A 12,709-nucleotide genomic window follows, 5' to 3' on the forward strand; every position below is an offset into this window, starting at 1 on the left:
GAGCCCCAGAGTCCTGTTCCAGAGGCAGAGGACAGAGCTGGGCAGTCTCTCTCTCTCTTCACTCCCCTCCCTCAGCTCAATGGGCTCATGCCCTGGGGGCTCCTGCTTACAGGCTCTGCCTGCTTCTGTTTCCTGGATTTGGGAAAGACCAAGCTGCTGTGTGCCCCGAGGGGTGGGCTCCATGTGCTCGCTCTGGCAGAGGTCCCCTGCTGTTCCCCTACTTTGTGCCGGTGCTCCCCGGGGTGCAGCTCAGGAGACTCCCCCACTGCTGTGAGCTGCAGCTCCCAGCGCCCTGGGGCTGCCGCCGGGAGGCTGAAGTTCTTTGGCTCTGGTGGGCCACCCCTCCGACCCCGGGGGAGCAGAGCCTTTCTGCTCTTTTCCAGGTTACCTTGAGTAGAACTGCCTCACTGGGTCCCTTTGTGGGTTCTGTCTGTCGAAAGTTTAGTTAGAGTCCTTAGTTTATGAGTTTTTATCAGAGAGCTCCTAAGACTCGATCCCTTCATGTTGCCATCTTGGCTCCACCCAGGATGGTTCTTTCAAGGAATTAAATATCTAATCTGAGGAGACCAGCAAGCAAATATGTACAAGGAAGTTACATACAGGATAAATAGGCAGAGAAAAAGCATCAGAATTAAGAGGGGGTGGGAAAGATTTTTTTGAGAAGACGGGATTTTAGTCAGGATTAGAAGGAAGCCAGGAATATTTGGAAATCCCAGGAGGTGAAGATGAGAAGAGAGAGCATCCCAGGCCTGGAAAACAGTGGAAAAAATGCCCAGAGATGAGAAATGGAGTACATTGTTCTCAGAACAACCAGGAGGCTGCTGTCACTGGATTGAAGAATATGTGGTGAGAAGGTGTAAGACTGGAAAGGTTCACAGGGGAGGAGCTGTTCTAGGTTAAGAATGGCTTTGAATATCAGAGGATTTTTTATTTGGTCCTGGGAAACCACCAGAGTTTAGTAGATTTGGGAATGATATGGTCGAATATGTGCTTGAGGAAAACCACTATGGTTAGTAGAAGGATATATTAGAATGGGAAGAGACTTGAGACAGGTGGAGCCACCAGCAGGCTATTGTAATCAATCAGGTGTGAAGTGAGAAGCAATACACTAGAAAAAGGAATATATATATTTGAGAGCTATTGCAAATGGAAATTGATAGACCCTGATAACAGATTGAATAGAGGATGAGATTTACTGAGGAGTCACAGATGACACCTAGGTTGTAAGCCTAGGTGACTGGGAAGATAGTGTTGTCTTCTAGGGTAATAATGAAGTTAAAAGGAGAGGTATCGAGAGAAGATAGATTTAATTTTGGACATGTTTAGCTTAAAATATTTATTGGACAGCCAGTTTGAGATGTCTGAAAGGCAGCAGATAGAAAAATGGCAGTCACCAGAGAGGTTAAGGCTGATTATAATCACCAGCATAAAGATGACAATTGAATTCATGGGGATCTGATGAGATCACCAACAGAAATACTAGAGGAGCTTAGTAAGAGAAACCAGGATGGAACCCTATGGTACCTGGGGACAACCTACTACTCTGGACGAGGATATCCCTCTTCTTTCCTCAGAGAACAGGAACAGAAGGAGGTGGAAGGGCTCTTTTCTTCAAAAGGGATGATCTGGGTGAATACATCAACTGGTGGAGTAGGAGGTAGAAGGGACCTTGTGCTGGAGCAGAAGTAAGGTTCCCTCAGAAAGCCCCTAGCAACCAGAGACTGAATATCAGGCTGATGTTGAAGGAGATGGGAAGATGTGGTCGGGGGAGGTCATTCCTCTACTTACCTGAGCCTGGGGATAAAAATACCCTTTTTTGTAGATGATATAGTAAATACATATTAACTATAGTTATATAATTTTGTAAATGCAACTCTAGTGCCAGCACCCTCCTCAGTCCAGGTTTAGTGTTTGGATGAAATGAGGAACTCATACAGTCATTGAACATTTAATAAAGAATATTTACTGTACCCTACCATGGAAAGAATACATAAAAAGGATAAAGTGACACTTAGCTTCTTGCACTTTCCTTTGGTCTTTATCTGGAAATAAGTCTGTTCAGTATATCATCAGGGTTTATTGACTTGCAAGGTCTAAGACACTCCCCAGGTCTGAGACTTAGATTTCACATGGTTGACTTTTTATGCCCCAAATGGTTCAGAAGCCATGCCAGGGGAAACTGAGGCAAAACTATTCTAAGGGGCAGCTTTGTCCTATCAGATACAGCAAGGTTATAAAGAAATAAAACCTGCCAATTGAAAAGGAAGTTGTTATTCAGTTGTTTCAGTCATGTCCAACTCTTTGTGACCCCATTTGCAGTTTTCTTGGCAGAGATACTGGTGTAGTTGGCCTTTCCTTTGCCAGTTCATTTTACTGATGAGGTAATCTGAGGAAAACAGGGTTAAATGACTCACCCAGTGTCACACAGCTGTTAAGTGTCTGAGTCTAGTTTTGAACTTAGGTAGATGAGTCTTCCTGAATCCAGGTCCAGCACCTACCACTTCAGTTGTCCTGTTGAGAGAGATGGAGCCCTCCGACAGAGCAAGGATTTTAAGTCTCAAGCAACTGTGTGCTGGGCAAGAAACAAGAGGGAGAGCTTGTTTCCAAAAGCAGTTCATTCTTATCAAGTAAATCATTTCTGGACTAAATACAGGAAACCACTGGAGTGGAGAGTTCTTCCCCTTCCTAGAGGGGCATTAGTTTATCATAAGCATGATTTCTGGGTAGTTAGACATCTTGACCTGGGTGGTCATATACATGATGATTGATTGGCAGGGGTAAACTTCTTCCCCTAAGATGGGGAATATGATTCCAGGTGATGACAGGTTGAAGCACGCCTAGGTGAGGTAGCTATTCTAAAAGACAGAAATTCGCTTGGGCATTAATAATAGCCAGAGATTAAGGAGTCAAGGATTCAAGCCTGAATGACTTTTTTTCCCAAACTTAAGGCAATGGGGTTAAGTGACTTGCCCAAGGTCACACAGCTAGGTAATTATTAAGTGTCTGAGGCTGGACTTGAACTCAGGTCCTCCTGACTCCAGAGCTGGTACTCTATCCACTGTATCACCAAGCTTCCCCTAATCCTGAGTGACTTTGACAATAATGGGGAAATTAAGAGAATTTATTAGGGAAAGATAAAGAGTTTATTTCCGGACATTAATGAGTTTAAGGTATCTAAGGAACCTATAGAATATTTGAGATGTATAATGGGCAGTTGAATATATAAGACTGGAGGTTAGGAGAGACATTAGGGCTGGATAAATATATCTGCGAATCACCTGCCAAGAGAGATGTGAGAACTGAGATCACTAAAATGAGTAGTTTAGAGGAAGTGTCTTGGGCCCAAAATAGAGCGAGTTTTGAGGTTTTTTAATTTTTTTTCTAAGATTTTTGAGTTCCACATTTTTCTCTTCCCTCCTTTCCCACCCCCTCCCCCTTGTCAGTGGGTAACCTAAGTTATACACATATAACTATATTAAACATATTTCCATATTAGTCATAATGTGAAAGAAGAATAAGAACAAAAGGAAAATAAAAATATGAGAGGAAAAACATAAAGCATAAAACAAATTTTAGAATGTGAAGATAGTATGCTTTGTTCCACATTTGGATTCTATAGTTTTTTTTTTCTTCCCAGCAATTTTTATCAAAGAGGGAGTTTTTATCCCAATGGCCAGATTCTTTGGGTTCATCAAACAGCAGATTACTATAATCATCTCCTGCTTTTACACCTAGTCTATTCCACTGGTCCACCACTTTATTTCTTAGCCAATACCAAACAGTTTTGATGACTGATGCTCTATAATTTTAGATTGGGTAGGGCTAAGCCACCTTCTTTTGCACTTTTTTTATTAAGCTCCTGGCAATCTTGACTTTTTATTTCTCCATATGAATTTACTTACAATTTTTTGTAACTTGTTAAAGTAATTTTTTGGAATTTTGATTGGTAGGGCACTAAACAGATGGTTTAATTTTGGTAGAATTGTCATTTTTTATTATATTAGCTCTCCCTGTCCATGAGCAGTTGATATTTGCCCAGTTATTTAAATCTAATTTAATTTGTGTGAGAAGTGTTTTATAATTGTTTTCAAAAAGATTCTGAGTCTGTCTTGGCAAATAGACTCCCAAATATTTTATATTGTCTGAGGTTACTTTGAATGGGATTTCTCTTTCTAGCTCTTTCTGCTGTTTCTTGCTAGATATATATAGAAAAGTTGAGGATTTATGAGGGTCAGATTCTATAGTTCTTTCTCTGAATGTGGATGGTTTTTCCCATCTCAAGTTCTTTAGAATTTTCTTTGATGACTGTATTGCAGAAAAAAGTTAAGTCTGTCACATTTGATCATCTCACAATATTGCTGTAAATGTGTCTTATGTTCTCCTGGTTCTGCTTGCTTCACTCAGCATCAGTTGATGCTAAATGGGTAGACTTTTCTGAAAACTACTCATTCATGCTTTCTTACAGACCAATAGTACTCCATCATATTCATATATCACACTCTGTTCAGCCAATTCCCAAATGATGAGCATCATTCAATTTCCAATTCTTTGCCACTACAAAATGGGCCGCTATAAATATTTTCCTACATATGGGTCTTTTATCCCTTTCCTAAATAGAGATTTTGAGATAGGCATTCACATTTAGTAGGCATGACCTGGATAAAGATGCAGTAAAGGAGATTGAATAGGATGTATCAGATAGGAAAGAGCATTATAAAGAAAACCTAGAAAGAAGAGAGTATTAAGATGAATTTGGTAATCAGTAGTATCAAAAGCTGGAGAGGTCAAAGATGAGGATAGAGAAAAGACCATTAAATTTGTAAATTAAAAGATCATTGATAATTATGGAGAGAATAGTTGTCAGTTGGATTAGGTCTAAAACCAGATTGCAGAATTAAGAAAATGAAAGAAAAAAGAATTGAAGGACATTATAGATAGCCTTTTCAAGGAGTTTAGTCACAAAAATGAGAAGAAATATAGGATGATACCTAACTGATATGATTAAATTAAATGAGGTTCTGAGGATAGGTGGTAGGGAAGCTGCCAGTAGATAGGGAATGAAGATAACTAAAAGAATGGGGGATAAGGAAGGGGCAATAAAGTGGAATTAAATTACTTCTCCAAGTTAAGACCTTTGAGAAATCTTTCAGTGGGACAAAGATGAAGGAGGAGATTCAGAATGCATCGAAGTAAAATGAGATGAAGAAGAGAGGAGGGGAATCTCGTAGTGAATAGCTTCGATATTTTTCTTTAAAATATGAAGCAAGATCCTCAATGGAAAGTATAGAGAAAGGGAGAGTTATGGGAAGTTTGAGAAGGCATGGTTGGGGAAAGCTTTATGGAGAGTGGGACAGTGAGTTAATAAGGAAAGCACACACAAAGATTGATTGCATTGCCATAGTGAGGGCCTAGCTGAGATTATAAAACATAAATTTGTGGTGGACCGAGTTTTCAGAAATTGTGATCATTTTTTGGATTCCATTGTTTCATCAATTGCTTCCTCCATCAGTTTATTCTTCCTAGCTCTGTTATGAAGATAGTCTCAAAACTTGTCTTGCAAGGGGGGAAAGACTGTCATGAATAGCGAATAAAAACTACCTTAAAGGCAGGCAGAGAGGTATTGACTACTCTAAGGCAGCTGCTTATGGTTATGGAAAACCTAGATCATATTCCTTTAAACGAGGAGCCTGTTTCTAAATAAGACCGGTGGTCTTCTTTTCATCGTTAAGACTGTTAAAATGTTTCTTTTCAAATGCATCTGAAAACCTGTTTCTCTTCTCTAGGGAATGCACACTTGTAAGCTAGGAAGGCGCCAAATCACCAAAACGCAGGCCTTGGGCCTCTGGGAATCAGGGTGCTGCGGTCTGCCCACGTCTCGCCAGCTCGTCCGGAGCTGTGTTTCCTTGCTCGGTCCCATTTAAATGCAAACCCTCGACTTGGCAAAGCAGCCGATCCGCCAAGGTCACAGTGCGCCGGTTCGCACCCGCGGCCTTGTCCATCCTTCCCCCCACTAGTGCCGCCGAAGGAACAAAAGGGGAGCTCCGAGCCCAGAGGCGGGCGGGCGGGCGGGCGGCGGCGCCCCGCCCCCGGGGGCCCGGAGCTGGCCCCGACTGGCCCCGGCGCCGGCCGCGCCGCCGCGCTCCGCCGAGCCGAGCTCCAAGCGGGCGGGGCGGGGCGGGGCGGGGGAGGAAGCGGCGCGGAGCGGGGGAGGGGCAGAGCCTCGCCCCGTCCGCTTCCCTCTCGCGTGGCGGCGGAAAAGGGAAGTGCGGCCATGAACGAGCCCCGCTCAGCCAATGGGAGCCGCGTGACGGCCAGGCGCGGGGGGCGCCTCGCTCCCCCAGAGCCCGCCCCGCAGGCCGCAGAGCCCGGCCCCGCCCCCACGCGCTGGCACCTCCCGCTTCCTCTGCCCGCAGCCTCGCCGCTCGCTCCGACTCGGGCCGTGGGCGGCTTCCCCTCGTCGGCGCTCCATTTTCTCTCCTCCCTGCGCTCCCCGGACGGCGCGTGGGGCTTCGCGGCTCGCTCCTTCGGCCTTGGTTCTCCAAGCTCCCCGGCCCTCGGCCCGTCCCCCTCTGACTCGCCATGAACGAGGAGTACGACGTGATCGTGCTGGGCACCGGCCTCACGGTGAGGGCCGGGGGCGGCGGGGGGAGGGGAGGGAACGTTGCCGGGCCCTGTGACAGCGGCCGCCGCCGCCGCCCCGGCTTCCGGCTTCTCGCCGGGCGGCCTCGATGGCCGCATCCCCGGCGCTTCTCTGGCCGGGCCGCCCGCTGCCGATGCACGGCGTCGGGGCGCGGAGGGGCTTCGGCCACCACCGCCCCGACGCTCGCCGGCGGAGCGCAGGGACGTCGTCTCCGCCCCGAGGAGACCCCGGCGGCCGCGAACCGGGCCTCTGGCCGGCGCGCGGGGAGGGTCGGAGGGCAAAGGGCGCGCGGGGAGGGTCGGAGGGCAAAGGGCGCGCGGGTCCCGGCGGCCCCAAACAGCCGAGGCGGGGCAGCAGAATACGCCCCCTCCCCTCCAGGCAAGTCTGAAGATGCGGAATGGTGCCTGGAGGGTTTTTAGTTTTAGCAAAATCTAACTTCCCGCTCCGGCTGGTCGGATCCCCTTCCCTTCCCTTCATGTTTACAGGCTAGAGATGAGGACGACTAGGACGTTAAATTTTGGGTTTTCCGTGTTTTCTTCCATTTGGTGGTTTCTGGCCTTCCTACTGAAGAGGCGAGTTAAGGAATAGTTTAAAGGCACAGTTAACTCTCGGCTTGCTTCTCCAGGGACTTGGAATAGAAATCAGTAGGTGTGGATGCGAGTGCTTTCTTTACCCCATAAATGACTCTGCCTGATTTGAATGGATTGTGCGGAGGACGGGTCCTGTCCTTGGACAACTCAGCTGTCATGTCTTTTTTTTTTTCCATACCAGAATTAAACATCAAGTTTTGGCATTCTCGTTATTACATTATTTTCTCATATTATGGCTCTTTTAAAAAACATTTAAGTTGGATAATTCTGATTCCATTAATACTCCAATATAAAAACATCAAAAAGGCTTTTCTATGACCTTGGCACATTTCCTCTCATACTTTTGGGCAACTTACTCTGCAAAAAAAAACAACAAAAAAGGTAAATAAATTCTCTGTGTTTTATGGTTTATTTTGAACTGAATAAATATTTGTTGGATAGCATTCATGAGGTAGTGTTAGAGGACAGGGTCAAATTGATTTGAACCTTTACCCCTAAAAGAAAATTGAAATGCTGTTTTTGAGCTGTGTAAGCATTATGTCTTGTGTTATCTGATTTATCCTAAAATTCCCGAGTTTTATATTCTGTAAGCAATATTTTGAATGTGTCTTAGTCTTCTAGTATCTTCTATTAATCACTTTTAGTTGATGTTAACAAAAACAATTTTCAGCTTTCATTTGGCTTGCTGACCTTTCACAAAATAGTTCTAAAAAACTGATAGGGGGCGGCTAGGTGGTCTAGTGGATAAAGCACCGGCCCTGGAGTCAGGAGTACCTGGGTTCAAATCCAGTCTCAGACACTTAATAATTACCTAGCTGTGTGGCCTTGGGCAAACCACTTAACCACATTTGCCTTGCAAAAAACAGAATTAGAATGATTAAATACTTCCCTTTTCTGAGAGTATGGTAAAATGGGTAAAGAGCATTGTTCAAAGCTAAGAAGACCTGGGTTCAAGTTCTGCCTTTGTCACTCAGTGGCTATTTGACCCCTGGCAAGTCACTTAGCCTCAGTTCTCTAGGCAACTCTTTCTAGACTAAGAGAAAGTGACAATCTGCACTGATAGAGTTCATCTAGACATTATCTTTACCAGTGGAATCAATATGTCCAGTTCTCATCTCTGTCTTTATGTTCCCATCTTTGGAGATTTTGGAATGTTATAAGGTCAGATTTATGATTGGCTAGATGTTAGACTAGATAACCTATGAGATCCCTTGTTGGCCTATTAATAAGACAAATGCAATTTCTTTTGTTTTATTAGTCTTTGATGATTGACTATGGAATGTCATTAATTTTGTTTAATTGTAGGTTAGAAAGAAATTCACTATTATATCACTAGAATTCCCTTTTATTTTATTGGATCTTTACACAACTTAGACACTCATAGGTTCTTGAGACCATTCTGTTGTATCACTGATCACAAAAAATAGCCCAGTCACTTAAAAAGAAAGGAAAATTCTGATGCTTTAGCAGTTATTCAAATGAGTTGTATCTTTGTTATGTTGTAAATGTGGACTTTGGTAACAGTAGAGAGTTGAGAAGACCTGTTTTTAAAATTTTAGCGGTTAAAAAAAATTTATAAGACTTAATTTTAGTAATTTAGTAGTTTTAGTTGAACCTTTTTTTTTCCCTAAATGTGTGGAGTAGAATCCCAGAGAAGTTAGTGAATTGTCCCAAAATCACCCACACCAAGTATCAGAAACAGGAGTAGAACCTAGTTCTTGATTGTCAGTGAATGGTCTTTGCATAAGCCATTATACCATTCTACTTCCTTTTGATAAGCCTGTGACCAAATATGTTTTTATTGGGGTTCTAAATCTTATTAAAATGTGTTAAAATTACTGCATGGGATGTTAAAACAGGTTAACTTTTATCGTTTCTCCTAAAGATGAGAATTTGCCTTAATCCACATTTTAATCAATTTGGGCAAGTCACTCCATTTATGCAAGAAAGCATGCTAAACAGTTGAAGTTTTAACTTGGATATTGAAAATAGTGCTGTGATTTCGGTTTTGACTTTGCTGTATATTATATTATAAAGGTCAGCTCTTTTGTGGATCCAGTTATGGAAATTGATGTATTTGATAGCATCTAAACCAACATTTGCAGCATATTTTAATTTATATTTAACTTAACTGGTAGGAGTTATTACTAAAATGCCAAAGCTATGCCATTAAAAAAAGCAAATATAACTGATAAAGGGTTTGAAGATTAAATACAGGGAAAATTTATTTGGAATACCATTTTGGTATTATTGCCTTTTTCCATGTAATATATTTCTCTTTGAATAATAACAATTTTCACCTTATTATAAAAGATAAATACAATTTTAGGTTTTTCAATATAAATTTCTGTGTACTTAAGCATTATTTACATGTCTCTGATGTCAAATCAATGATTTTCTTTAGTCCATGACTTAACACAAAAAAATAGTTGTATGTTGATTTAGAACTAGAAGGGGTTCAGAAAATTCTCTGCTAGAATTTCTGCTAGCTGCTTTCCTGTTTATTGGAAATTAATTTATTCAGTAATTTAGTGAATAAATAATAGTAATAACAGCAGCTAGGATTTTTATAATACTTTAAGATTTGCAGAATGAAAAGTAGAAAGGGGTATTTTTAGACTTAGTTTAACCCCCTCTTTTTATTGTAAGGAAAAAGAGTCACAGGGTCACAAGAGTAGTAAGCAGCAAAACTTAGGCTTGAATCCAGGTTCTTTGATTCTAAATCTTGCATTTTTTCCTACTATCAGTAAACATCCCTTTAAAAAAAAAACCTCAGTTCTTGACTGTTCTGATTGTTTAAAGTGTCAACCTGCTGCGAACTTTTTTTTAAGGGTCTATGATCCTATAGACCTGTACTAATTTGAATGGAGTGTGAAATATTGTAGATTGTAATAGAGAGGACACTTACTTGAACATTTAAAATGTAAATGTGGATTTTTCTTCCCAAAATGGAGTTCTGACACATACTTGTGCCATCTGGAAAGATGGCTATTTGAGAACTTAAAATTGTTCATCTTTGTATCTCATAGGACTTTGCATCCCATAGGATTTTGCAAATAATGAGTATTCACTCAGTGTTTGTTGAATTGAAAAGGCTGTATTTATTATTTTAAAATTAATTTAAAATGAGTTATTACATTACATTATAAAATATGATAGTACTTAATTTACTTTTTAAATTTTAATTTTAGCTTTAAATAATTGTGATCCATTTTAAACTGGTTTATGTTGTTGAATTAATTAGAATTCCTGCTTGCATATGTGATTTCAGGTATGGCTAAGTTTTACTTTATATCTTTAGGAATTTGAGTTTCCTCCCTTTATTTGCCATGTTTTAACAATAAGGCATGTTATAATAAATATAATATATAATATAAATACCCTTGCCACTATAGCATTGTTTTCAATGTCTACTCAAATGGACCCAGTGGATTAACATTGGACTTGGAAGACCTGATTTATTAAGCCAAAGCTCTATACTGTTCAGCTGTGTGACCTTAGGCAAGTCACCTTCCCCTCTCTGGTCTTAATTAGTCCTTTTCTTTAAAGTGAGGGGTTTAGATTGATCTAAGGTTCATTCTAGTTCTAATACTGCATGATTCTGTGGCATTTAATCAAAGAGTATAAGAAAGGATTCTGGCAAGATTCTCAAGAAGATCTCAAAGCTATTTGGTAGTTGTATTAGTCATTTTAATCATCTGACCCCATTTGGGATTTTCTTGTCAAAGATAATAGAATGATCAAGGGACTAAATAAGATAAAATGTTCTCATTTAATACTGGGAGAGGATATGCATGTCCTCTCAAATTCTGGGAATAACGGTTCTCTTATGGTTGTTGATCTTAATAAAAGAAGAATGGATAAGGAGGACTAGACTAATATACTATGGGGGATAAGGGGGAGAGGAAGAATAGGAGAGATTATCTCACATAATTGTGGAGAATTAAATACAGACAAAAGGCAAGTGCAGGGGAAGTAATTGATTCTTTTTTTTTTAATTTTTAAATTTTTCTCCCAACCTTGCTTCCCTCACCCACAGACCATCTGATAGTCTTTACATTGTTTACATGCTATACATTGATCAAAATCGAATATGTTGAGAGAAAAATCATATCCTTAAGGAAAAAATAAAATATAAGAGATAGCAAAATTACATGATAGTCTTTGGTCTTTGTTTAAACTTCACAATTCTTTCTTTGAATACAGATAGTTTTCTCTATCGCAGATATCCTAAAATTGTTCCTGATTATTGCGCTGATGAAGTGAGCGAGTCCATTAAGGTTGATCATCACCCCCATGTTACTATTATGGTGTAGTGTTCTTCTGATTCTGCTCATCTCACTCAGCATGCAAGTCTTTCCAGGCTTCTCTGAATTCCTGTCCCTCCTCGTTTCTAATAGAACCATAGTGTTCCATAACATACGTATACCACAGTTTGTTCAGCCATTCCCCAATTGATAGACATTCACTCGATTTCCAATTCTTTGCCACCACAAACAGAGCTGCTATAGTGGTATTGCTGGATCAATGCCCATTTTTATTGCCCTTTGGGGATAATTCCAGATTGTTCTCCAGAATGGTTGGATGAGTTCACAGCTCCACCAACAATGTAATAGTGTCCCAGATTTCCCACTTCCCTCCCAACAATGATCATTGTCCTTTCTGGTCATATTGGCCAGCCTGAAAGGTGTGAGGTGGTACCTCGGAGATGGTTTAATTTGCATTTCTCTAATAAGTAATGATTTAGAGCAATTTTTTGTGTGACTATGAATCGCTTTGATTTCCTTATCTATAAATTGCCTCTGCATATATCCTTTGACTATTTGTCAGTTGGGGAATGGCTTGTTTTATTGATTTGACTCAATTTTCTATATATTTTAGAAATGAGTCCTTTGTCAGGAATACTAGTTGTAAAAATTGCTTCCTAATTTACTACATTTCTTTTGATTTTGGTTGAAGTAGTTGATTCTTGAATCTCTCACTAATCTAAATTGGTCAAAGGAAGGAAAAAACACAGCTATGTATAAAAAAATTGTTTTACTCAGCAGGCAAACAAAAGAGAGGGAAGGAAAAGGGAGAAGGGTAGTTTAAGGGAGGGAGTAATAGTCTTTTTTTTTTTTTTTTTGCAAGGCAATGGGGTTAATTAATTAATTAGGTAATTAAGCTTCTGAGGCCAAATTTGAAACTCAGGTACTCCTGATTCCAGGTCCGGTGCTCTATCCACTGAGCCACCTAGCCACCGCCAGGGAGTATCTTCTTAAGAAAAACAAACTTTAAAAAAAAAACTCTTTAAGTATATGCAAGAATATAGCAGTGGTTTTTTGTCACTATTGACAAAGAATTTTAAACTTGAGAGGGGCCCACTAATTGGGAAATGGCTGAACAAGTTATATATAAATATGATGGAATATCTTTTTTTTGCATAAATAAAATGAAAGGAATGGTTTTAGAGATTTGGGAAGATTTGTGTGAATTGATA

At 40.8% G+C, this 12,709-nt stretch overlaps 1 protein-coding gene across 1 annotated transcript in view; it reads left to right on the forward strand.

Annotated features, from left to right (window-relative positions):
- Positions 1-6,425: 6,425 nt before the first annotated feature.
- The window catches only part of GDI2 (GDP dissociation inhibitor 2), a 34,569-nt gene continuing 28,285 nt past the window's right edge, over positions 6,426-12,709 (forward strand). The window contains exon 1 of the mRNA XM_074194912.1: positions 6,426-6,624. Within this exon, the coding sequence (XP_074051013.1) occupies positions 6,580-6,624 (45 nt within the window). The 5' untranslated portion in view covers positions 6,426-6,579. The remainder of the gene's footprint in view (positions 6,625-12,709) is intronic.

Source organism: Macrotis lagotis, chromosome 7, assembly GCF_037893015.1.
Source record: "Macrotis lagotis isolate mMagLag1 chromosome 7, bilby.v1.9.chrom.fasta, whole genome shotgun sequence".
NCBI classification, from domain to species: domain Eukaryota; kingdom Metazoa; phylum Chordata; class Mammalia; order Peramelemorphia; family Peramelidae; genus Macrotis; species Macrotis lagotis.